We start from the raw sequence: 23,409 nt of genomic DNA, 5'->3' as shown, positions 1-23,409 counted from the left end.
GCTGCTCGCGCCCGCGCCGTCCCCAGACCTCCGCCGAGGATGCGAGGCGCGGGCCCGGCGCTCCCGCGGGGATGCTCTGGCCTCCCAGGGCTCGGAGGCGGCGCTGGGCCGGGGCTCGGAGGCGCGGCTGCGAGCAGGGGGCGGGGGCTGGGCGCGGGAGTGGCAGGAGAGGCCACTCACCCCCGCCCACCGTTCGCCCCCCTCCCTCCCCAAGCACGCGGTCCCCCTTCTCCCGCGCGGCGGAGGCGCCAGGGCTGGGCGCGGGGGAGGCGGGGGGCATCCCGGAGGGGATCCCGCCCCTCCCCCCGGCCGCCCGGCGTCCCCACACCCACGTGAGCGCAGGGCCGGCCAGGATCCCGCCGGCCACACAGCGCGTCCCGGCTCCGCGCCCGTCCGGTCCCCGCGCCAGCGCTGCACGGTCCCCGGCGGGTCCCCGCGGCCCCGGCCGGGCGCTTCGCCGGGCTCCGGCTCCTGCATCCGGGCGCAGAGCGCAGGCCGAGGCGCGGGCAGGCCGCCCCCGCCGCTCCGGACGCTGGTGAGTGGGGACACCGCCGCCCGGCGCGGGGACTCGCGCTCGCTGGGACCTGGGGTTCGGGCAGGCGGGGGCGAGGCGCGCTCGGCTCGCCCCGGGGTCAGGCGGGTGGGCCGCCCTTTGTCCCTGCTCCTTGGAGTCGCTGCCGCCGCTTTCCTCCGGGTCGCCTGGTGAGTTTCCTGTCGCCTTCGTTAGGCCTGGGTCCCCTGCCCCGCTCCCCGCCTGCGCGTCCCGTGGGCTGGACTCACGGGCATGTTTCCATCACTGTGCCTCGTCCACCCACGGCGCTCAGCTCCCTCCCCTGGCCCGGGGTTTATTCCTCCAAGTGCAGACATTCCTGGTGTGGCCAGGACTGCAGGGGTCTGAGGATGGAGTGAGTGTGTGTGTGTGTGTTTGACACTGAGTTCATGAGTGGGGCTGCCTTTCTGAAGAGCTGTGTGGAGCTGAGTGTTTCCACGTGGGGATGCATTTCAATGTCTGAAGTTTTGTATCTTTTACCCCAAGTTGTGTGTGTGTGTGTGTGTGTGTGTGTGTGTGTGTATATGCGCGCACGCGCGCATAGGAATTGTATGACTGTCACTGCCTGTGTAGAGTTTCATTTATGAGGGGAAGTTATGCAGGGCCATGAATGTGTGTGTGTGGTTGTGTGCCTCATGGTGTATATGAATGTGGTGTGTGTGTGTGTAGGAACTGTATGACCGTATGAGTGAAGTTGCATTTCTGAAGGGGTGCGTGTGGTTTCATGTCTGAAGAGTTTGTGTGACTGTGTGTCCGTGCAGGGTTGTGGATGCGTTGATTGCACACAAGAGGTGTGAGAGGTTGTGTGTTCCCGAGTGTGTGTGTGTGAGGTACACGATTCCCATCCTGTCTTTCCCTCCCCTCACTCACTCCTCTGGCCAGCATAGCATTGAGAGAAAGTGTGTAGAGAACGTTCTCATTTTGCTCAGGGTAGCTTCCTTTTTTCCCAGTTGCTCCAAGGGGCAGCCAGCAAATCTCGTCACATCTAAGAGTGTGGTGGTTGGGGAAACCGGGTGGGAGACCCATCCTTGAATCCCTCACCCTGTAAGTCCTGGGGATGCTACAAGGGCCATTTCCAGGGCAGGAGGCCTGAGAGGCAGGGCCTAGAACCAGGAGAGACTAGAACAGAAAGAGCCCAGGGTGAGGGGAGAATGCCCCCAAATCCAAGAGAGACCCACAAAGGCCCAAGTGGAGGTCCCATTTCAAATCACATATTTTAAAAAATCTAATATTATTTTTAATGGATGTATCACAATGATATACATGAATCAGTAATGCAGACAGTACTCAGAAAAGTCATTAGGAAGACGTTCTCCCACGGTAGCATTTTTCTCTGTTCTTGATTTTGTGCGTGTTGGTTTCTGCTTCTTATCAACCACAGTCAACATCTATTTCTTGGTCACCAGGTGCTGTTCTAAGTGTCACAGGTTCTTCTCTAGGCTGGGGATTGGTAAATTTTTTCAGTAAAGGGCCAGAGGGTAAGTATTTTCAGTTTTGTGGCCCATAAATCTCTGTTCCAACAACTCAACTCAGCCATTGTAGCTCGACAGCAGCTGTAGATAATACATAATGAATGAGCATGGCCGTGTGCCAATAAAACTTTATTTACAAAAACAGGCCATGGGGCCAGATTTGGCCTGAAGACCATGGTTTGTCAATACTGTACTATGTCTTGTAGGGAAAACTCCAGGCTCTAGAGTTTTCCTAACTAGTTTAGATCTCAGCTCAGTGATCACTCTTGGTTTCCACAGGCAAAGTCCTCCTACTGGTGACTGGGAATGTAATATTCCAGAGGAGTGGGATTGTGTTTCTTGTGTAGTCTGTGGTTTCCTGTCCGGGATTTTTTTCACAGCAAGGTGAGAACAGCATGATTTCAGGAGACTGGTCTATGTGGACCCGGATCCCAGCTGGGGCTTTGCTTTGGGAACCAGAGCTTAGACCTGGAGGACACATAGCCTGAGAAGCCAAGGCAATGTCCCATCCCTCAGATATGGGAGGGGCAGACGAGGGCAAGGAAGACGGTAATCCCAGATATGTAGCTGCTCAGCCATCAGCAGCAAAAAAAAAAAAAAAAAAAAAAAAAAATCCAGGCACCTACGTATTGGTGCAACTGAGACCTCCAAGAGACTTCCAGCCCTGATCTGGATAAATTCAGGTGCTGGGGGTCATCCTGGGGGTTGGGGGCAGAGTGAGGAGAGAGATTGGGAGCTGAGATCCCTCAGAAAGTAGCCGTGGGAGTGAAAAACTTCTCTTTGTAAGTGTGAAAATCTCAGGCAAACCAAATAGATACAGAGTCCAGTACAGGATATAATACTTCATGTCTTCCTTTGGTTCATAGAGAGTTTCTTCTAAGAGTCAGATGAATTTGGTGTATTAGTAGGGAAATAGCACATTCAAAAGGAGGAATTGAAAAGAGTTTAAGATAAGGACTGTTTACAAAGATAGGAGCCAGGAGGGAACAGGGGCGGGACCCAGGGAGAGTTGTAGGGGAGAGAGCCTGAGAGTGGATTTAGAAAGATGACCAGATTCCCAGTATGCCTGGATTAGGGTCCTGCTACCTTTTGGCCACAAGATCCGTGTAGGTCAGTACCCCTCAGGAAAGGAGGCCTCGTGCCCAGAGCCCACAATATTTTTAGGGATCCAAAGAAATGTTTTCATTTCTTTTTTTTTTCCTTTTATTTTTAGTTGATACATAATAATTATACATATTCGTGGGATACAGAGTGATATTTCAATACATGTATTCAACGCATAATGATCAAATCAGCGCAGTTAGCATATCTACCCCTCAAACGTTTATTATTTCTTTGTGTTGTTACATTCACAATCCCCTAATCTGGCTATATACAGTAAAGTATCATTAACCACATTCACTATACAATGCTGCAGAATACCAAAACTTACTTCTCCTATCTAGCTAAAATGTTTATTTTTAATTAATTTTTTTTTTTTTTTTTGAGTCTAGGTCTCGCTCTGTCTCCCAGGCTGCAGTGCCATGGCGCAATGACAGCTCACTATAATCTTAATTCCTGGGCTCAAGCGCACCTGGCCTCCACTTCCCAAAGCCCTGGGATGTTCGGGGCCTCTAGCTGTAACTTTGTATCCATTAACCAATCTCTCCCCCATCCTTTCCCCAACCCACCTGCCATCCTCTAATACTACTCTCTACTACTTCTTTTAAAATCAGAAAGAAGAAATAAACTTTCAGGTCAAAGAAAATGTTTTAATGTGTAATATGAATGTATCCATTTTAAAAACTGACGTGAAATTCACATAACGCAAAATCACAAAATCCACCATTTGAAAGCGTACAGTTCGGCGGCATTGAGTACTTTCACGTTTTGCAACCATCACCTCTATCTAGTTCTGAAATAATATATTTATCTTTATACCAATGCAGTCGTAAAATATAATTTTACTATCTACATAATTTTTTTAATGGAGGAAAAGATCCGCGAAGGGAAAAGTTCCTCAGGTCCGTGAAGTCACAGATTCTAAGCTGCCCTGGACATCTAAGGTGTTTAGTTGGTAAATGGATGGGTAGGTTTTTATCTCTATATGCGTTTTATTTAACGTTGATGAAAAATATAACTATAATAACATTTCAAGTAGTGGTCTAAAGTTTTCATTTTAGATATTGTTTTTTTTAGAAATGTAAGTGATGATACACGGATATGGCCAAATGTAAAGAAAAGACACAAAAGTCTGAGGTGGGAAAAACATCCAAGTGCAGTGCCTGCTACACCAGAGGGACTCACACTGAGGCCAAGAATTGTCACCATTTCCTTCCCAAATCACTCCCTCCCCAACCCCGTTGCTCACCTGGGCATTTAAGCAGAGCAACTGCATTTATTAGGCACCTGCTGTTTGCCAGGCACCTGCTGCTTTTGTCCTTGTGGAACACCTCCAGGTTGGACATCGCACTGTATTAATTTTGGGGACTAGCTCCAAAGTGCGGTGTCTAGGGCTCTGCATGCAGTTGGCACTTAGCAAAGGCTTGTTAGTTTGGTTGGCGAGCTGAGCTGGGGCAACCCCCAATTGCCTGTGATGATCTCAGTGAAATAAGAAAAATGGCCAAAGCTGCCATTCTGTGGTTTTCTGCCTCTTTCCAGCCCTGCCGGGGAGTGATTCTGGGGACTCTAACCCTTTCCTGCCAGGATGCAATCCTAGAACTCCGGGCAGTGTCTCAGGTGGCCCAGCACTGGCACATCCGAACAGACTGACTTCTCCCCTCCCCTGCCTTCTCAGTTTCCTCCAAGTGCCCACCCCCCTTTTCCACCCTTCCCCCTCTCCCCAGCCGCTGGCTGTCCTGTCCCTCACCAGACCTCGGCTTCTCTGTCCCCCCGCAGATAGACGATGAGCAGCCATGGCAACAGCCTGTTCCTGCGGGAGAGTGGCCAGCGCCTGGGCCGGGTGGGCTGGCTGCAGCGCCTGCAGGAGAGCTTGCAGCAGAGAGCGCTGCGCACGCGCCTGCGCCTGCAGACCATGACCCGCGAGCACGTGCTGCGCTTCCTGCGCCGAAACGCCTTCATCCTGTTAACCATTAGTGCTGTGGTCATCGGTGAGCTCTGCCCCCTGGAGGGCGGGGACTTCAGGAAAATTCCCAGCGGGGGGCCCCCCCACGTCTGTTCGCTTTTGCACCCCCTCCTTTCTTTCCTGCACTCAGACGTCCCAGCAGCCCCCTCCTTCCAAGCCTCCATAAGGACACACTCACACTGTTGGGTGCACACACACGGGCAAACACAGCTGTGTTATGTGCACACAGGGTCACGTGTATATCCATGTGTACACACACACACTCACATGTTTACACATTGTACAAACACTTTACATATGCACGCACATAAGCATGAACACATTTTCATGCATGCACAGAACGTATAGATACAAACATAAACTCATGTGCACACTTGCACACAGAATTCATGAACCCATTCACACCTTGCACGTACATTCTCCTGAGCACACATGAACACACCTATGAGCTTAAATACACATATACGCCAATATTTGAAAACAGTAACATACACACAAATCACTCCTATAGACACGCCCAGGAAGATACATGTGCATATTCGCGTGTATGGGCCGACGTATACAGGCACGTGTACATGCTCTCAAGTGAACATACGCTGTCACATATGCATGCATATGCGTACACTAACGGGTGCAGACATTTATACATTTACACACATATCAACATGTTATCCCATAAATTCATACATTTTTATGGTGCACACACGTACCAATGCATGCATAAATACACACACTTGTTGCCTGTTTTTCCCTTTCTTTCACTCCTACCCTCACACACCCTTCTTGGCATGGATGGACCCTGCCCGGGGCTCAGTGACCCAGACTTCGGTCCATGAACCCCTTCTTTCGGACTTAGGGGTCAGCCTGGCCTTTGCCCTGCGCCCCTATCAGCTCACCTACCGCCAGATCAAGTACTTCTCTTTTCCTGGAGAGCTTCTTATGAGGATGCTGCAGATGCTGGTACTACCTCTCATTGTCTCCAGCCTGGTCACAGGTGAGAGAGCCGTCCGCAGGTCCAGCTTGAACCCAGAGCTGAGGCAGTCACAGGCATGGGAGCCCCCCCGCCCCAACTCAGCGCCTCAAATACATAGCCTGCATCTTGCCCAGAGTCTTTGGTCAAAGCCCAGGTCCCGATCAGACCCAGCTTCCAGACCCCATATGACCTATACCACTTATCTCAATAACCTTCCTGTTCTTTGCCTTGGAGGTCAAATGTCAGCCTGCAAGGGGCTAGGTACCATCCAGGGGTGAAAGAACGGCTTGGAGGGGCAGCAGGGAAGGCAGCTGGGAGATAGTGTGGACGGGCAGGGGGTGGGATGGGGGTGAAGGTGTGGAAGGTGAGTGAGGTGGAGGTGTCAGGATGGTGAGTGGAGGTGGGATTGGGAGTTTGGTTGGTTTATGCAAGGGTCTGAAAACTTTTTGTCTAGGGGGCTAGATAGTGAATGTTTTCAGCTTTGAGGGACATATGGTCTCTGTTGCAACTATAGTTGACTCTTGAACAACAAAAATGGGGATTAGGGTTTCTGATCCTCCCTCCACACAGTTGAAAACCCACATATAACTTTTGACTCCCCAAAAACTTTACTACTAATAGCCTACTGTTGACTGGAAGTCTTACCAATAGTATGAACAGTTGATTAACTCATATTTTGTATGCTATATGTATTATACATTGTATTCTCACAATAAAGTAAGCTAGAGAAAAGAATGTTATTAAGAAAGTCGTAAGAAAGAGAAAATATATTTATAACTCATTAAGTGAAAGTGGATCATCATGAAGTTCTTCATCCTTGTCATCTTCATGTTGAGTAGGCTGAGGAGGAGGAGGAAGAGGAGGGGTTGGTCTTTCTGTCTCAAGGGTGGCAGAGGTGGAGGAAAATCCACATATAAGTGGATCTGAGCAGTTCAAACCTGTGTTGTTCAAGGGTCAACTGTACTCATTTCTGCTGTGGCACAAAAGCAGCCACAGACAATATGTGAACAAATGGGCACGGTTGTGTTCCAATAAAACTTTATTTACAAAAAATAGACAGTGGGCCGGATATGGCACATGGGTGGTGGTTTGCCGATCCTTGGATTTGGGGATGGGAATGAAGAAAAAGGCGTGAAAGAATGGTTTCTTAGGTCGGGTTTCCTAAAAGCAGAGCCTGAGATGGGGATATTTGCACAGGTGGTTTATGAAGAGATACCTCTCACGAGAAAGCCACGAGGAAGTGAGGGAAGCAGAATGATATAGGGAAACCAGCGAAGCAAAGATGTGGGCTCAGCAGAGGGCTGGCATCTCAGCCTGATCCCATGGAGGGTCTGGATTGTGAAGGGCACCATGGAATTGTCCCCGCAGCTCTGTCCTTTCCCGGGTCAAAGGAGCTGGCCTTTGGAGACCCTGTACCAGTCTGTCGAGGGCAATGTGTGCCTCCTGGGGCCTTTCTGGGTGAGGCAGCTCCTGTTCTGCTGAGAGCAGTTCTCGGGAGAATGAGGCAGCCAGGGCTGTTAGCAGCCGATGCTCGTGGCAGCTGAAGGATAAGCGTATTGGCCTGGCGAAGGGCGTCTGGGTGGTCCCCAACAGTATGTACTACAGTGAGTGTACAGTGAGGTGGATTGGAGGGAGGTGTGATTTGGGAGTGGATAGTGGGATGATGAGTGGAGTGAAAGTTGGTTTATGGTGCAAAATAGGGGTCAAGAGAGGATGGGGTGAGGGTTGAAAAAGGGTAGCTTGGAGTGGAGGGAAGGTAGCGTGGTTCTCAGAGTGCTGCTTGGGTAAAGGATGGGGTGGGGTGTGAAGGTGTCTGTGGAAAATAGAATAGGGGTAGAAAGATGGTGGTGTGGATGAATGGATGGTGGGTGGGTTCTGGCTGTAGGAGAAGGGGATGGTAATGGTGTAATGGTAGTTGAGCTGGTGATACGGGGAGGGTGGGATGGATGGCTGGGGGAGTGGGTGGTGGGGAATAGATTGGGTTGCACCATCTGTCCTCCAGGTATGGCATCCCTGGACAACAAGGCCACGGGGCGGATGGGGATGCGAGCAGCTGTGTACTACATGGTGACCACGATCATCGCAGTCTTCATTGGCATCCTTATGGTCACCATCATCCATCCTGGGAAGGGGTCCAAGGAGGGGCTGCACCGAGAGGGCCGGATCGAGACCATCCCCACAGCTGATGCCTTCATGGACCTGATCAGGTGACATTCTTTCTCATTTCAGTGGGATTTCCAGCCAAAGGAACATACCAAAGGAACAAAAGGACGAAAAGAACAGGTTGACCCAGCCTGGAAAGGGCAACTCCCATTGGCACTCATTTTTGGTACCCAACTTCTGCCCTGGAGCTTTGCACGTATTCTCCAACAGCATCTACTCCTAAGATATGATCTTTTCACCCTTGGGCTGGAGAGGCTATAGCTACAGCTGCAGCATCTTGGGGTGTGGTCAGAACAGCTGGTATTTGCCTGGCGTTCCCAAGCTCCGTTGGAGGGTGAATGATTCTCTTAGAGCAGCAAGATTTTGCCAGCCAAAATCAAGTCTAGCCACAGCTCCACCTTAGTCAACCAACGTGGGAGAACCTCGAGTTGAAAGAGTTTAGGAACTGTCTGTGGTTTTGTGAGGTATCACTGGTGCATGTGTTTGAATTGAAGTCCCTGAGGTGACGTAGGGCTTCTGGCAGGGTGCTCAGATGGACCTGATTTTGAGGTCCATTTGTACGTTTTAGCAACTGTGTGGCTGTGGGTAACTTGCATAAATTCTCTGTGCTTTGGTTTCTTTCTGTATAAAATGGGGACGTGAGTAGCACTCATTTCTAGGGTTGTTGTAGTGTTTCCATCAGAGGATAGAGGTAAGGCATGTGTTCAGTATATGATATGTCGGCTGCCATAATTACTGTTATTGTTCGTGTTACTGTTATCACCGGAGACCACTCCCTTCCAAGGTCTAACTGCTTTCCTTCCTCTGATGTTTTTCTGCAGAAACATGTTTCCACCCAACCTTGTGGAGGCCTGCTTCAAACAGGTCAGGGGGAAGAACACGGTTTGATGAAGGAGGTTTGGAGGGGGCAGCAGCGGGGGGCAGTGGTGGCGGGTGCTGCTCAGCTGATGGCCCAAGGGGAAGGGGTGGGAAGGGCCTGACGGAGGGGGCTCTTGGAGGAGTCTAGAATGTGTTTCCCTTTGGTGCGATGATCAAGGGAGGATTAGAGAGAAGGACTCAGGCCATGGGCTGCCTGGACATGGGAATAGACAAGGTCTCAAGGCTGAGGTAGGGATTCCAGGTCTTCTAACCATAGATGGTTGGGGAGGAAGGCTCTCAAATCTGGCTGAATATTGCCCAGGGAACTTGTGAAAAATGTAGACTCTAGACTCATGCTTCCATGCGTTAGTTGTTCACTGCCTCCGTTATTCTTTTTGAACATTTTATTTTATTTATTTATTTATTTATTTATTTAATTTGAGACAGAGTCTTGCTCTTTGGCTCCGTGTAGTGTGCAGCGGTGCCCTTGTAGCTCACTGCAACCTTAAACTTCTGGGCTCAAGCAATCCTCCTGCCTCAGCCTCCCGAATAGCTGGGACTACAGGCATGCACCACCACACCCGGCTAATTTTTCTATTATTAGTAGAGAAGGGGTCTCACTCTTGCTCAGGCTGGTCTTGAACTCCTGACCTCAAGTGATCCTCCTACCTTGGCCTCCCAGAGTGCTAGGATTACAGGCATGAGCCACAGCCCCTGGCCAACATTTTTCTTTGTGTATTCAGCTATCGATAGACTCTTAGGTTGCTCCCACATCTTGGCTGTTGAAATAGTGGTACAAAGAACATGAGAGTGCAGATATCTCTTTGAAATATTGATTCTATTTCCTTTGGATATATGCCCAGTAGTGGGATTGCTGGGTCCTATGGGAGTTCTATTTCTGATTTTTTGAGGATCCTCCATACCGTTTTCCATAATGGCTTTACTAATTCATTCACTCATTCTTCTATACATTGGTCAAATCATCCATTCAGTCATTCAGATCTACCCAAGACTTTCCAGGGTGTCGGGACCAAGAATTGATGTTTGTAAGGAATTTCTCTAGGTGATTCGGATGCACCCTCTGAACCAGGTCTGGGATCGATATGTCTCTGTTTCAGTTCAAGACGCAGTACAGCACAAGGGTGGTAACCAGGACCATCGTGAGAACAGAGAATGGATCTGAGTTGGGTGCCTCTGTGCCTCCTCCATTCTCGATGGAGAATGGAACCAGCTTCCTGGAAAATGTCACCCGGGCCTTGGGTACCTTGCAAGAGGTGCTGAGCTTTGAGGAGACCGTGCCTGTGCCTGGCTCAGCCAACGGCATCAACGCCCTGGGCCTCGTGGTCTTCTCTGTGGCCTTTGGGCTGGTTATCGGTGGCATGAAACACAAGGGCCGAGTCCTGAGGGACTTCTTCGACAGCCTCAATGAGGCTATTATGAGGCTGGTGGGCATCATTATCTGGTGAGTGCTGGGCTGTGCCAACGGGAATGTGGAGCCAGGGCTGGGAAGTCAGCTGTGGGGAAGTCACTGGAGAGCTTGCGGGTCATTTTCGGCCAAAGTCATTCGTTGATGTATTGGTTACTTCGATTACTAACGCATCCATTCACTGCTTCCTTGTCTTTCTGCAACGATTTCTTCACTCATTCACACCTTTGTTTACCTGTTCATCCACTCATTCTTTTATGCATTGACCAAATCATTCACTCATTCATTTATTCATCTATATTCATTCTTCCGTGCATTGGTTCACCCATTTTCTTATCCATTAGTCATCCTTCTGTGCATTGGTTAATTCACTCACCAACTCACTGACTCATTCATTCCTTCGTACCTTTCTGTGGTGATTTACTCACTTGTTTACTCCCTTGTTCATCTGTTCATTCACTCATTCTTCTATGCATTGACCAAATCATTCATTCACTCGTTTATTCATCTCTAGTCATTCTTCCGTGCATTGGTTCACTCAGTTGTTCATTATTCATTTATTCATTCTTTTAAAAAGATTAACTTATTTTTTAGTTGATGAATAAAATTATATATATTTATCACGTCCAACATGATGTTTTGAAATATGTCTACACCGGGGAATGACTAAATTGAGCTAATTAACGCGTGCATTGCCTCACATACTTATTTTTTGTGGTGAGGACACTTAAAATCGACCCTCCGTGATTTTCATGTCTACAATACATTGCTTTTAACTATAGTCACCATGTTGTACTATAGGTCTCTTGAACTTATTCCTCCTATTTAACTGAAATTTTGTATCTTTGATTAAAATCTTTCCAACCCCCTTGCCCCTGCCCCCTCCCCCCCACAAGCCGCTGGTAATCACCATTCTACTCTCTGCTTCTATGAGTTCAAACTTTTTCCAGATTTTGCATATAAGTGAGATCGTGCAATATTTGTGTTTCTGTGCCTGGCTTATTTCACTAAGCATAATGTCTTCTGGGATCATCCACGTTGTCACAAGTGACAGACATTTATTCATTTTTCTGTGCGTTGGTTAATTCACTCACCAACTCATTCATTCATTCCTTCGTACCTTTCTACAATGATCTATTCACTTGTTTACTCCCTCATTTATCTTTTCATTCACTCATTTGTTCATTTATTCTCATTCTTCTGTGCTTTGATTCACTCATTTTCTTATTCATCCATTTCTTTTATGCACCAGCTTAATTCATTCATTTAAACATTCATCCTCTCATAAATTTATTCACAAACTTGTCCATGCATTAGTTAAACCGTTGATGGGCTCATTTATTTATTCACTCAGTTATGTCATTTATTCATTCTTTGACCCACTCATTCATGTATGCATTTGTCATTCTCTCATTGACTTAAATATTCCATTCATTCATTCATTCATCCATCCATTCACGTGTTTATTCCCTCACCCACTCACTCATGTCTCATGTATTTATTCATCTTCTTACTCATTTATCCCCTTGCTAATTATTCCTTAATCGATGCATTCATCTATTCATTCATTCTGTAAGTTTTTTCAGTGCTTCAAACATTACTTCACTCATTCAACAGGCATTTTCTCAGGCTGACTTTGTCTTGAGCTCTGGAGTACAGAGATATATTGCATTCATGCTGCAAGGAGCTCACAAAGTTGTGGAGAGGACAGACAGGGTGGTAGATTCTACAGCAAAGGGACACTTAGAGGGGGGACACTGTGGGGGACATGGAGAAGGGAGCAGTGAATGGGGGGATATGCAGCGAATACTGCCTGGGGAGGTGAGGAGGTGTCATAGAGAAGATCACCTCTTAGCTGGGCCTCGACTGGTGAGTAGAAATCCAACTGGACAGAGAAGTACTTCGAACAGAGGAAAGAGGACATGCAGAGCTTGAAAGTACCTGAGTTGTTTGGAGAATGGTGGAGAGCTCAGGAAGGCAAGAGCACAGAGTAAGTTGGAAGTGGTGGTGGAAGATGTTAACAAGGGTGTCTATGCCAAATGGAGGAAGACTTTGCACATCATCCTAAATAACTTGAGAGTTGTGTAGGGGACTTGAGGCCGGATCAAGAGCTTGGAAAATCATCTGAGGGGAAAGGAAGGAAGGAAGGGGAGCTTATCAAGGACAAGCAGAGGATTAACGGGAGGATCGAAGGCTCTGCTGAATTGGGAACCATGAATTTATGGCAGTGTCATTGGCATGGTTGGGTAAAATGTCCAGATGTGCCAGGTGGCTGAGTGCAGGGGGCAAGAAGTCATGCACAACTGATCCAGGGCTGAGGACGTTTGCAGGGCCTGAGGCAGAAGGATGGAGGTGAGGGAGCTGGAAGAGGGGTTGCCCAGAGTAAGCACAAAGGTAGGTCTAGACATGACTTGGAGAAGACTCAGCAACCACTCCCCAGGGCTAACCCTGAGCCCAGCTTGGGAAACACAGATGTGGCTGGAGAAGTTTCCTGCATCCTCATTTCTGACCCAAGCTATTGCCCCAACTTCCCAAGAGGGCCCCATCTCCACCAATACATCCACCATGAGCATGGCCAAGAGTATAGATTTTGATTTCTAAAGAGAGGGGAGTCACAACTGAAGCCGGGGTTTGGTGGATGACAGTGCCACTGGCAGAAACTCATGGATTGAGTAGTTTGTGGGGAAAGCAGGTGAGCCCCTGATGATTCTTTTGTCTTCTCTAGTTCTTTTCACTCCCCGCTCTAGCCACAGTAGTCTTCTTTGTGGTCCCCCAGCACTCCTTAGTGCATGCCCACCTCATGGTCTTTACTGCACCTACAATCATTTCCCCGAGATACACATGGTACCTTGTTATCATTCAGGGCTCAGGTTAAATGTCACCTCTTCAGAGAAGCCCTCCTTGACCACCCTCTGTGAAGCAGCCCCCTCCAGTGACTCTTTTGCAGTTATCACCACTTCAGGTTTATAACTAGTGCGTTTCTATGTGTACTTTCTGTCTTCCCATTAGAATGTGTCTTAGTCCATATGGGCTGCTATAATAAAAATACCACAGACCAGGTGGCTTAAACAACAAACATTTATTTATCCCAGTTCTGGAGGGTGGGAAATCCAAGATCAAGGCACCCACACGTTCGTCTGGTGAGGGCCATCTTCTGGCCGTATTCTTGCTATGTCCTCACATGGTGGCAGGGGCAAGGGAGCTCTCTGGGGTCTATTTTATAAGGGCACTAATCCCATTCATGGGGCCCCATCCTCATGACCTAATCACCTCCCAAGGGGCCCAGCTCCTGATACTGTCACATTGGGGATTGGGATCTCAACGTATGAATTTTGGGGCAGATGCAAACATTGAGCGCATAACAGAATGTAAGCACCGTGAGGACAGGAACCATGTGCCTGGGACATAGTAGGTGCTCAATAATCCTCAAATGAATGAATACATAGGTGATTTTGATAGGACTGGTTGTTTGAGATGTGGGTGGGAAATGCTGGTGAAATAGGCTGGCAAATGAGTGACAATATGTGCTACTAGGAAAGGGAATAGGGGCATGAAGGTTTCAAGTGTGGAACAAAGAACTGGGAGCAAGAAATCAGGGAAGTTTGAAGGCCAGAGATAGGGACTATCTTGGCACTATCTAGGGAAGGGATGCTGCAGACGTGATTATTTGGGGGCAGGGAGGGGAGGGTTTGAATGGGAGAATGAACGAAGGAGGGACCTGATAAGGTTCTATGTCCTGGAGTTGTAGGAACTTCCCTGCTGTTGGGGTGAGCTGTGTGCGAGCAGGGGGAGGAGGCAGGCTGTGCTTGTGGGGCCCGGTGCTGTTTGTTAGTGTGTGGGGATGACTGGGATGGAGCAGGGTGCTGTATGATGGGCACTGCCTGGCTCCAGGGCCCTCTGTGGGTAAAGCCTTGGAGATGCCACCCTCAGCCCTGCAGGGGAGGTCGGGAGGGAGACCTGACAGGTGTGTGGCTTGCCTAGGTACGCACCTGTGGGCATCCTCTTCCTGATTGCCGGGAAAATTCTGGAGATGGAAGACATGGCCGTCCTGGGAGGTCAGCTGGGCATGTACACCCTGACTGTCATCGTGGGCTTGTTTCTCCATGCTGGTGGCATCCTTCCCCTCATCTACTTCCTCGTCACTCACCGGAACCCCTTCCCCTTCATCGGGGGCATGCTACAGGCCCTTATCACTGCCATGGGCACATCTTCCAGGTATGGCCTTGCTTCCTGCCACTGGCACCCCAGCCTCGCTCCGTGTCTTTCATGGGCTCTCCCAGGAGTCCCGCTCTCTCCCTACCATAGATGCTTCTTCTGAGTTGTACAGTAATGTCAGGGGCTCTTGAGTGTTTCTTTGGGGGCTGGCCTTTGTCCTAGGCTGGCTCTCCTGGTCCCTTTTCCTCCGCTCCTATTTTTCCATTTTATATGGAGGAGAGAACCAGATGCCAATTTTGAGGTTAGGAGGAAGGTTCCAGGATGCCCCGTGAGCTCAGTCATTTCCTAGCTCAGATCTCATCTCCCCTTGAGATGGTGTCTGGGAGCTCTCTTGGCTTCCTTCTCCTTTTTTTCTTTTTGTAGTTTTAGGGGGTTAATAAAAAGCCCCTCTTCCCACATCATCCAAATTCAAAACAATTTGAGAAGTGTCACAACAGTCAAACAGATGGAGGGAAAATGTCATTTTTAAGTTGCCGGTAACGCTGATTGGCAAACTGCCTTTTGGTCTGTGGCTAAGCCAGACTGATGTTGCTGTGCCCTGGAATTAAACTCACCTGGTCACTGCCAAGCTGGATACCCAAAGGCCGCTCCCATGAGTCCAGGCTTCTTACCGAATTTTGTAAAACCGACCAGGCAGAGCACAAGTCCCGTGGACAGGCTGATCCCAAACGAGATGCCCACTCCTGGTTAACTTGCCAACCAATGCAGTCACTCTTCCTCTCCTGTGAAGTGGCAGGAAGAGAGAGAGAGAGAGAATTAGCATAGCTGAGGTCACTCCCCGTGCCAGGAACTAGGGTCCTCTGTAGTACCCCTCTTTTAGCCCTGAGCTGTGGGAGGTCAGCAGACCTTTAATCCTCTCCTTTCTGGCAGTGAACAGCTAGAGTGAACTAGTGGCATAAACTGATGTCTAGTCATTGGCCTTAAGCTATTGGCTGTAAGTGGGTCAAGAGATTTTCAGCCTGAGGGACCCCCATTGCTTTGTTCTCCCTGTGTCCTGAGGAGCTCCCCCATTCCCATGCACAATTAGCCTCCGAAATGTTATGCTCCTGCCCTCTGCCTCTTGCTGAACCCTCACCTGGCCTCTCAGTATTTCCAAAGGGAAATCTCCTTCGGCCCCTTGCTGCCCTGGCCACGTCCCATTCTCAGCCCCACCTCTGGCCACGCCCCATTCTCAGCCCCACCCCCGCCATGCCCTGCTCTCAGCCCCTGTCCCCACCTGGCCACGCCCTGTTCTTAGCTCCCCAGCCACACCCCATTCTCAGCCCTGCCCCTGCCCCCACCTGGCCACGCCCCATTCTCAGTCCCACCTCTGGCCACGCCCCATTCTCAGCCCCTGCCCCCACCTGGCCACGCCCTGTTCTTAGCTCCCCAGCCACACCCCATTCTCAGCCCTACCCTGCGCCCACCTGGTCATGCCCCATTCTCAGCTTCCCTCCAACCATGCCCCGTTCTCAGCCAGGTCCAACTCTCAGCCACACCCCCACAGCCACGCCCCCTTCACAGCCACACCCCACCCCACCTGGCCACGCCCTGTTCTCACCCTCTGGGCCGCTCTCTCCCCAAGCTCCGCCACGCTGCCCATCACCTTCCGCTGCCTGGAGGAGGGCCTGGGCGTGGACCGCCGCATCACCAGGTTCGTGCTGCCCGTGGGGGCCACGGTCAACATGGACGGCACTGCCCTGTACGAGGCCCTGGCTGCCATCTTCATTGCTCAAGTCAACAACTACGAGCTCAACCTGGGCCAGATCACGACCATCAGGTGAGGTGCCCTGGGGGAGACCTAAGAGGTCAGATACTAGCTTGGCCGTGGGGGCGGAGGGAACCACGACTGGAGTGCAAGGGAGCCCTCGGATGTTGGGGGGGGATGTAGGAAGACCCCAGTGCCAGGTGAGGTGGGAGGTGAGACTTTCCCACCTGAGGCTGCCAGGAGCTGGAAAGATGTTCCGGTCAGTTCTCCTCTCACATGCTGTTGTGGGATGTCCCTTTGTCCAGTGTTTTCCAAAGTATGCCTGGTGCATCCTAATGACCTGAGGTTCTTCTTAGAAATATAGATTCCCGGGTCCCCTCATCCAGAGGTTCTAACTTAGTCATTATAAAAGCCACAGCAAACATTATCATCTCCTTCAGGTCTTTGCTCCAATGTCACCTTTTCAGGGAAGCCCTATTTAAAATCGTACACCTGGACTTTCTAAGGTTGCACTGTTTCCCCAAATGGCACCAACTGCCTTAGTATGGATTTCACTTACTCATCGTGCTTATTGCCGCCTTCCCCCACCAGCAAGCAGGCTCTGCTTGGGTAGGGATTTTCTTCTGTGGGAATTTCTGCTAGGTGTCTAGCACGTAGTATATGCTGAATAAATGTGTGTTCAAAGGATGAATTTATTGGACGCTCTGTAACCAGTCTTGGGCAAAGTGCCTTTGTGCACACTCTGGATGGGACAGGCCTCCTTTTCTAGGGGAATCCAAGGATGCAGGACAGAATGACATAAAGATAATTTCAGAGGAACTCTTTTTTTCTTTTTTTGGGTGGGGGCAGTGTCTCAATCATTGCAATGACCGCTTCTCATGGGAAACTTTAACGTCTTTGGGAGTAGGGAAGTTATCAAAACGGGTAAGGATGGGAGAATTTTGGAGGAGTGTCCCTAAGAACAGACAGACCAGGGCACTGAGTGTCACTCCAGCTTCTTCCTGGGAATCTGTGGAGAGAGCTTGGTGGATGGCTAGCTTGAGACCCACCGGGTAGTACTTCAAAAGTTAGTAACAGGTAGTGATTGGATGCCTGGAGCTTCCTAGTTTGGAGGTATTACCTAAGTTTAGATTATGTAATCTAAACTTAACCCAAAGAAGTTTGGGTTGGCTTCTTGGATCCAGGTGGAATTAATTTATCCCGTTCAGAGCATGCTACCTGCCTCCTGAGGGCACCCACAGATGACCGTTCATGCCGGGGCCAGGGTTAGGAAAAGACAGGCTCCTTCACTTAGGATGGTGGTAATATTGCCCCTCCTTGAGGCTGAGTTCATGAAACACTGTGCACGCTCTCTCTCCCTCTCTCTTTTCTTTTCTTTCTTTCTTTCTTTTTTTTAAGGAAACCAAATCCAAATAGAATAAACCAAGGAGAAATTGGATGACCTTTTAGAAAATGAAATTTTATTTCTTGAAAATTTTATTAGTAGCAATAACTGATTCCTATGAAGCATTTATTACGTGCTAACACTGTGTTCTTTTGTGGCTCGAACAACCGTGTCTCCTATTCTGCAGATGAGGAAATGGAGGCTCTGAGTGTATGTCCGTATGTCCCAGGTCATGTGGCTCATGAATGGAGTCTGCTGGACTCCAGAGGCCATTCCTGTCCAACAGCCCAAGCGGTTGCTCAGTCCCTGTTCTGGTAGAACCATCGTCTGGGCTAAGCATATCCAGTGGCTCTATGTTCACAATACTAGAATCTGGGAAGGGGCTTCAGAGGCCACCAGAAAGAGGCATAGACACCTTTCTTAGTAGGCTTGGTGGCTTTAGAATCCTTCTTGGCTCACCACACTAGGCAAATAGAGTTGATGCAGGAGATAAAATCTAGCCCATCTCTGATCCAGTCTGACCATCTACTTTTTTTTTCCCTAAAATTTCTGTCTTTTCCCCTACAGCCTTAATGAGGTATAATTGACAAAATTGTATTAATGTATATTTAAGGTGTGCAACATGAGGATTTAATATATGTATACATTGGGAACTGATTACAGCAGTCAAGCTAGTTAACATAGCCATCACCTCACATAGTTATCGTTTTTTTTTTTTTTGTGGTGAGAATACTTAAGATCTGCTGTCTTTGCAAATTTCAAGTGTGCATATAGTGTCATTAACTACAGTCACCGTGCTATATATTAGATCCCCAGAACTCATTCATCTTATCACTGAAACTTTGTACCCTTAGACCTACATCCTCCCAATTCCACTCACCCCTCTAGCACTTGGCAACCACCATTCTACTCTCTGCTTCTATGAATTCAACATTTTTAGATTCCATATATAAGTGAGACCATGTAGTAGCTGTCTTCCTGTGTCTGGCTCAACATACTAAACATAATGTTCTCCAGGTTTAACCATGTTGTTAACAAACGGTAGGATTTCCTTCTTTTTTAAAGGGTTCATAGCATTTCTTTGTGTACATACACCACACTTCCTCTATCCATCCACCTGTCAACAGACACTTCGGTTGCTTCCTTATCTTGGCTGTCGTGAATAACGCTACCACGGTCATGGGAGTGCAGTTATCCCTTTGAGATACTGATTTTGTTTCCTTTAGGCAAATACCCAGAAGTGGGATTGTTGGATCCTATGGTAGTTGTATTTTTAATTTTTTTGAGGAGCCTCCATGCAGTTTGTCGTAATGACTGTACCAACTTAAGTTCCCACTAGCAGTCTACAAGAGTTCCCTTTTCTTCGCACCCTCACCAACACTTGTTATCTGTTGACCGTTTGATAATAATAGCCTAACAGGTGTGTGACTCTGTCTGATGGGGGACCACTATCCTTTTCATTTTCCACTGTGTGTTCTGCCTTTTAGTTCCCCCCGCCTCATATATATATATATATATTTTTTTTCATTCACTCAACACTGTAGACGATCACATGATTTGCTTTTGTACAATTTGAATCAAAGTTAAAAGTGTACCCTTCACCCAGTTAGTGTGCATTGTACCTGTTAGGTGTGACTTAACCCTTCCTCTCCTCCCCGCTCCCACCTCCTTGATTTCCCTTGAGTTTTACTTCCATATGTGCACATAAGTGTTGATCAATTAGTTCCAATTTAGTATTGATTACGTGTGGTGTTTGTTTTTCCATTCTTGCAATACTTCGCTAAGGATGGTCTCCAGATCCATCCAGGTTGTTACAAAAGAAACTAGGTCACTAGTTTTTTTTTATGGCTGAGTAGTGCTCCATGGTATACATATACCACATTTGATTAATCCACTCATGCACTGATGGGCACTTGGGTTGTTTCCACATCTTTGCGATTGTGAGTTGCGCTGCTATAAACATTCGAGTGCAAGTGTCTTTTTTAAATAAAATGTCTTTTTTTTCTTTGGGTAAATACCTAGTAGTGGGATTGCTGGATCAAATGGTAGTTCTACTTTTAGTCCTTTGAGGTATCTCCATACTACTTTCCATAGAGGTTGTACTAGTTTGCACTCCCACCAACAGAGAGTGAGTGTTCCTTTCTCTCCGTATCCTTGCCAGCATCTGTTGTTTTGGCACTTTTTGATAAAAGCCATTCTCACTGGAGTTCGGTGATACCTCATTGTGGTTCTGATTTTCTTGGTCATTAGAGATATTGAGCATTTTTTCTTTTCTTTTTCTTTTCTTTTTTTTTTTTTTTTTGAGACAGAGTCTCACTCTGTCACCCCAGCGAGAATGCAGTGGTGCTATCATAGCTCACTGCAACCTCAAACTCCTGGACTCAAGCGATCCTCTTGCCTCAGCCTCCCAAGTAGCTGGGACTACAGGTGTGCACCACCACACCCGGCTAAGTTTTTCTATTTTTTGTAGAGAGGGGGGGTCTCACTCTTGCTCAGGCTGGTCTTGAACTCCTGAGCTCAAGGAATCCTCCTGCCTCTGCCTCCTAGAGTGCCAGGGTTACAGGTGTGAGCCACCATGCCCAGCCGGTAGATGATTTCTTCTCTTGGCTGTGAACTTGGCCCCCCTTCCAGAGTTCCATTCCCAGCACCTGACCTGGCTGTCCTGATCGCCTGCTTCTAGCATATGTACGTACAGGGAGGTCACTTGGCTGCAGTGCAGTTTGATGCCTCTGCATTTTTCCGGGCTTCAGAGGCAGCTGGTTGCATACCTCCTCTTGCATCTACTAAACGCATCATTGAACCGACTTCCAACCAGAAGCCAGCAAAGGATGAGGGGAACCCGCCTGCCTGGGCCCTCAATGGAAGTCGCTTGAGGATTTACTTTTCATTTTGGGGGAATTTCATTCATTCATTCATTCATTCATTTCTTGCATGTAGCAAAGTGTTTGCTTTTTAAAAATTTACGTTTTTTATTGCATACATGGAAGGTGTACAACATGACGTTTTGATGTGCCTAGTGAAAGGGTGATTACAGGTCAGCAGTTTAACATGCCTGAAACATCACAGAGTTATCTTCCTTTTGTTTTCTAGTAAGAGCACCTAAAATCGACTCTCTTAGAAAATTTCCAGTGTACACCACAATATTACTAATGGTGGTGCTCATGCGGGATGTTGCGTCTCTAGCTTTATTCATCCTACGTAACTGCAACCACCATTCTATTCTGTTTCTGTATATTCGACTTTTGTTTTTTATGGTCTTTTTTTTTTTAGATTCTACATATAAGAGAGATCATGCAGTATTTTTCTTTTTGTGTCTGGCTCAGGTATTTAATTAAGATGCCTCGGGGAACTGATCCCTTCCTGTCTGTGTGTTCTTTCTCTCTCTCTCTTCATTATCTCCCCCTTCTCTCCCCCTGTCTCTCCATGTTCTCTCTCCATGTGCAGCATCACGGCCACAGCGGCCAGTGTCGGGGCAGCTGGCATCCCCCAGGCGGGTCTGGTCACCATGGTCATTGTACTCACGTCGGTCGGCTTGCCCACGGAAGACATCACACTCATCATAGCCGTGGACTGGTTCCTGTGAGTGTCCTCCAGGCTGTACCCTGGCTCTGTCTTCCCCATGACCTGCAACCCATGGGATTTTATTCCAGCAAAGACAGAGTTCCACTATTTTAGAGTGAAAGGGGGGTGTTGGAGAGTACCCCACATGCCATGGAGTTATCCTTGGGATGTAAGGTGGGGAGGAGACATGCAACAAAGGCTTTATCCATCAGCCAGAAAACTTCTCTTTTACCTATTTTACGTGGAAGTCACGAAAAGGTGATCCATGGGGCAGATCTGGGTTGCGATTTTTTTCTTTTTTTAGAGATGGGGTCTTGCTATGTCGCCCAGGCTGGTCTGGAATTCCTGGGCTCCTCCTGCTTCAGTTTCCTGAGTAGATGGGACTGCATATATTTTTTAAAAAAATTCTCTGGGAGACAGAATGAGAACCTGTATATAAAAAAAAAAAAATTCTCAGCTTTTAAAAACAGGAAGTTTACATTAAAAAAAAAAATCTGAACTGTCATTTCCCACATGGGAGCTGTTAGCTGGGCCTGAGTCCCATTTGACAGTCTCCAGCCTGCCCTCGTCAGTGCCTCTATTGACAGGCCTGAGCTGATTTACTCATGGTGGTTACCGTCCTGGTTCTATATGATTTTCAGCTGATGACTCCTAATCATCTGTATCAGATGTTCACATCTTTTTTTTTAAAGTCACATTGCTAAGATCAAATATGAATATCTCAGAGCTGGTCCAACCTGAGTTTGTTAGGAAGGGAAACTGAGGAAGGAAAGGGTGAGGAAGCTGCTTGAGTTCATGTGGTCATGGATTGTACTGGAATGTACAGGGAGCTCCCTCCCCCCTGACCTCTGCTGCACCCTCTCCCTTGTGGAACTTCTCAAGCCCCCGTTAACAGCTGCTTCTCTCTCCCTCCACCAGGGACCGGCTGCGCACGATGACCAACGTGCTGGGGGACTCGATCGGGGCGGCCGTCATTGAGCATTTGTCTCAGCGGGAGCTGGAGCTGCAGGAGGCTGAGCTCACCCTCCCCAGCCTGGGGAAGCCCTACAAGTCACTCATGGCACAAGAGAAGGGGGCTTCCAGGGGACGGGGAGGCAACGAGAGTGCCATGTGAGGGGCTCCCAGCCCTGCTGGCCAGAAAGGAGGAAGGGGGCCGGGGAGGGGAGTCCTAGGGACAATCTGATGCCCAACTGACCGTGGGCTGAACACACGTGTTCTGCTTAGCTTGTTTAGGGGGGAGGACACCGAAATAAAGGAACAGGAACGAAAGGTATCCAAGGTCTCCATTCATCTCTGAGCGTGTGCTGAGAGCTCGAGGGAGGGCAGTGAACAAGGGGGAGGTGGAACAGTTTCCCCTAGGTTTCGGGGGAGGGAAAGCTTCAGGCTCAACAAGAAGAGAGGTCAACTCATGCTCCTTATTTTCTCAAGGAGTGGTGGAACTGAAGAGGATAAAGAAAAAACCACTGTTTCTCATAATAAAACAATACCCATAGTCTTTGTGTCGGGTCCCCCAAGACCATTTTCAGGTTCAGTGATGCATTAGAAAGACTCGCAGACCTCAGCAAAGCTATCGTACTCACACTTACGGTTTACTACACTGAAAGGTACAAATTAAACTCAGCAAAAGCAACAGCTGCATGGGGCATAGTCCAGGAGACACGAGATGTGGGTTTCTAGTTCCCTCCTGTAGAGCTGTGGACAGCACTTAGTTCTCCCAGCAATGATGTGTGACTGCCCATGTGAAGTATTGCCAACCAGGGAAGCTCGCCTGAGCTCTAGTGTTCAGAGTTTTTACTGGGGCTCTGTCACAGGCATGGAGCACTTGCTGACCTTACCTATTCAGTCTGCAGTCCCTTCAGAGATCAGTCTGACGCAGTGTGGTCCAGGGCCACAGGCATTCACCATAGACCACGTTGCTAGCATGGACTATCCAGTGTGACTCTCAGTGTACAGACATTCTTATGAGTCAGGTCATTCCAAGGGCTCAGAGGTCATCTCCCAGGAAACACTCAAGGACCAGTCCTTTCTTTGGGATGTGCAGGTGCTGAACATCCAA

The 23,409-nt window shown here is 48.6% G+C and overlaps 1 protein-coding gene across 1 annotated transcript; it reads left to right on the top strand.

Annotated features, from left to right (window-relative positions):
• Positions 1 to 344: 344 nt before the first annotated feature.
• SLC1A6 (solute carrier family 1 (high affinity aspartate/glutamate transporter), member 6) lies at positions 345 to 22,626 on the top strand. The gene is made up of 10 exons (XM_012662761.1): positions 345 to 535; positions 4,904 to 5,111; positions 5,943 to 6,080; positions 8,062 to 8,266; positions 9,044 to 9,086; positions 10,199 to 10,542; positions 14,488 to 14,721; positions 16,286 to 16,480; positions 21,237 to 21,371; positions 22,272 to 22,626. Exons 2-10 carry the CDS (start codon positions 4,907 to 4,909, stop codon positions 22,465 to 22,467), a joined length of 1,695 nt encoding a protein of 564 aa, XP_012518215.1. The 5' UTR covers positions 345 to 535; positions 4,904 to 4,906; the 3' UTR covers positions 22,468 to 22,626.
• Positions 22,627 to 23,409: the final 783 nt, after the last annotated feature.

The sequence above is a fragment of the Propithecus coquereli genome, unplaced genomic scaffold, assembly GCF_000956105.1.
Source record: "Propithecus coquereli isolate 6110/MARCELLA unplaced genomic scaffold, Pcoq_1.0 Scaffold777, whole genome shotgun sequence".
In the NCBI taxonomy this organism is placed as follows: domain Eukaryota; kingdom Metazoa; phylum Chordata; class Mammalia; order Primates; family Indriidae; genus Propithecus; species Propithecus coquereli.
The sequence above is the reverse complement of the archived record's forward strand: the minus strand, read 5'-3'. Positions and strand labels throughout refer to the sequence as shown.

Bases quoted from the DNA above. Each gene is read 5' to 3' on its own strand.
- SLC1A6 (XM_012662761.1), top strand. From the start codon at position 4,907: ATGAGCAGCCATGGCAACAGCCTGTTCCTGCGGGAGAGTGGCCAGCGC. The intron at 8,267-9,043 runs GTGACATTCTTT...GTTTTTCTGCAG, and splicing joins GCCTTCATGGACCTGATCAG to AAACATGTTTCCACCCAACC. The intron at 10,543-14,487 runs GTGAGTGCTGGG...TGGCTTGCCTAG, and splicing joins CTGGTGGGCATCATTATCTG to GTACGCACCTGTGGGCATCC.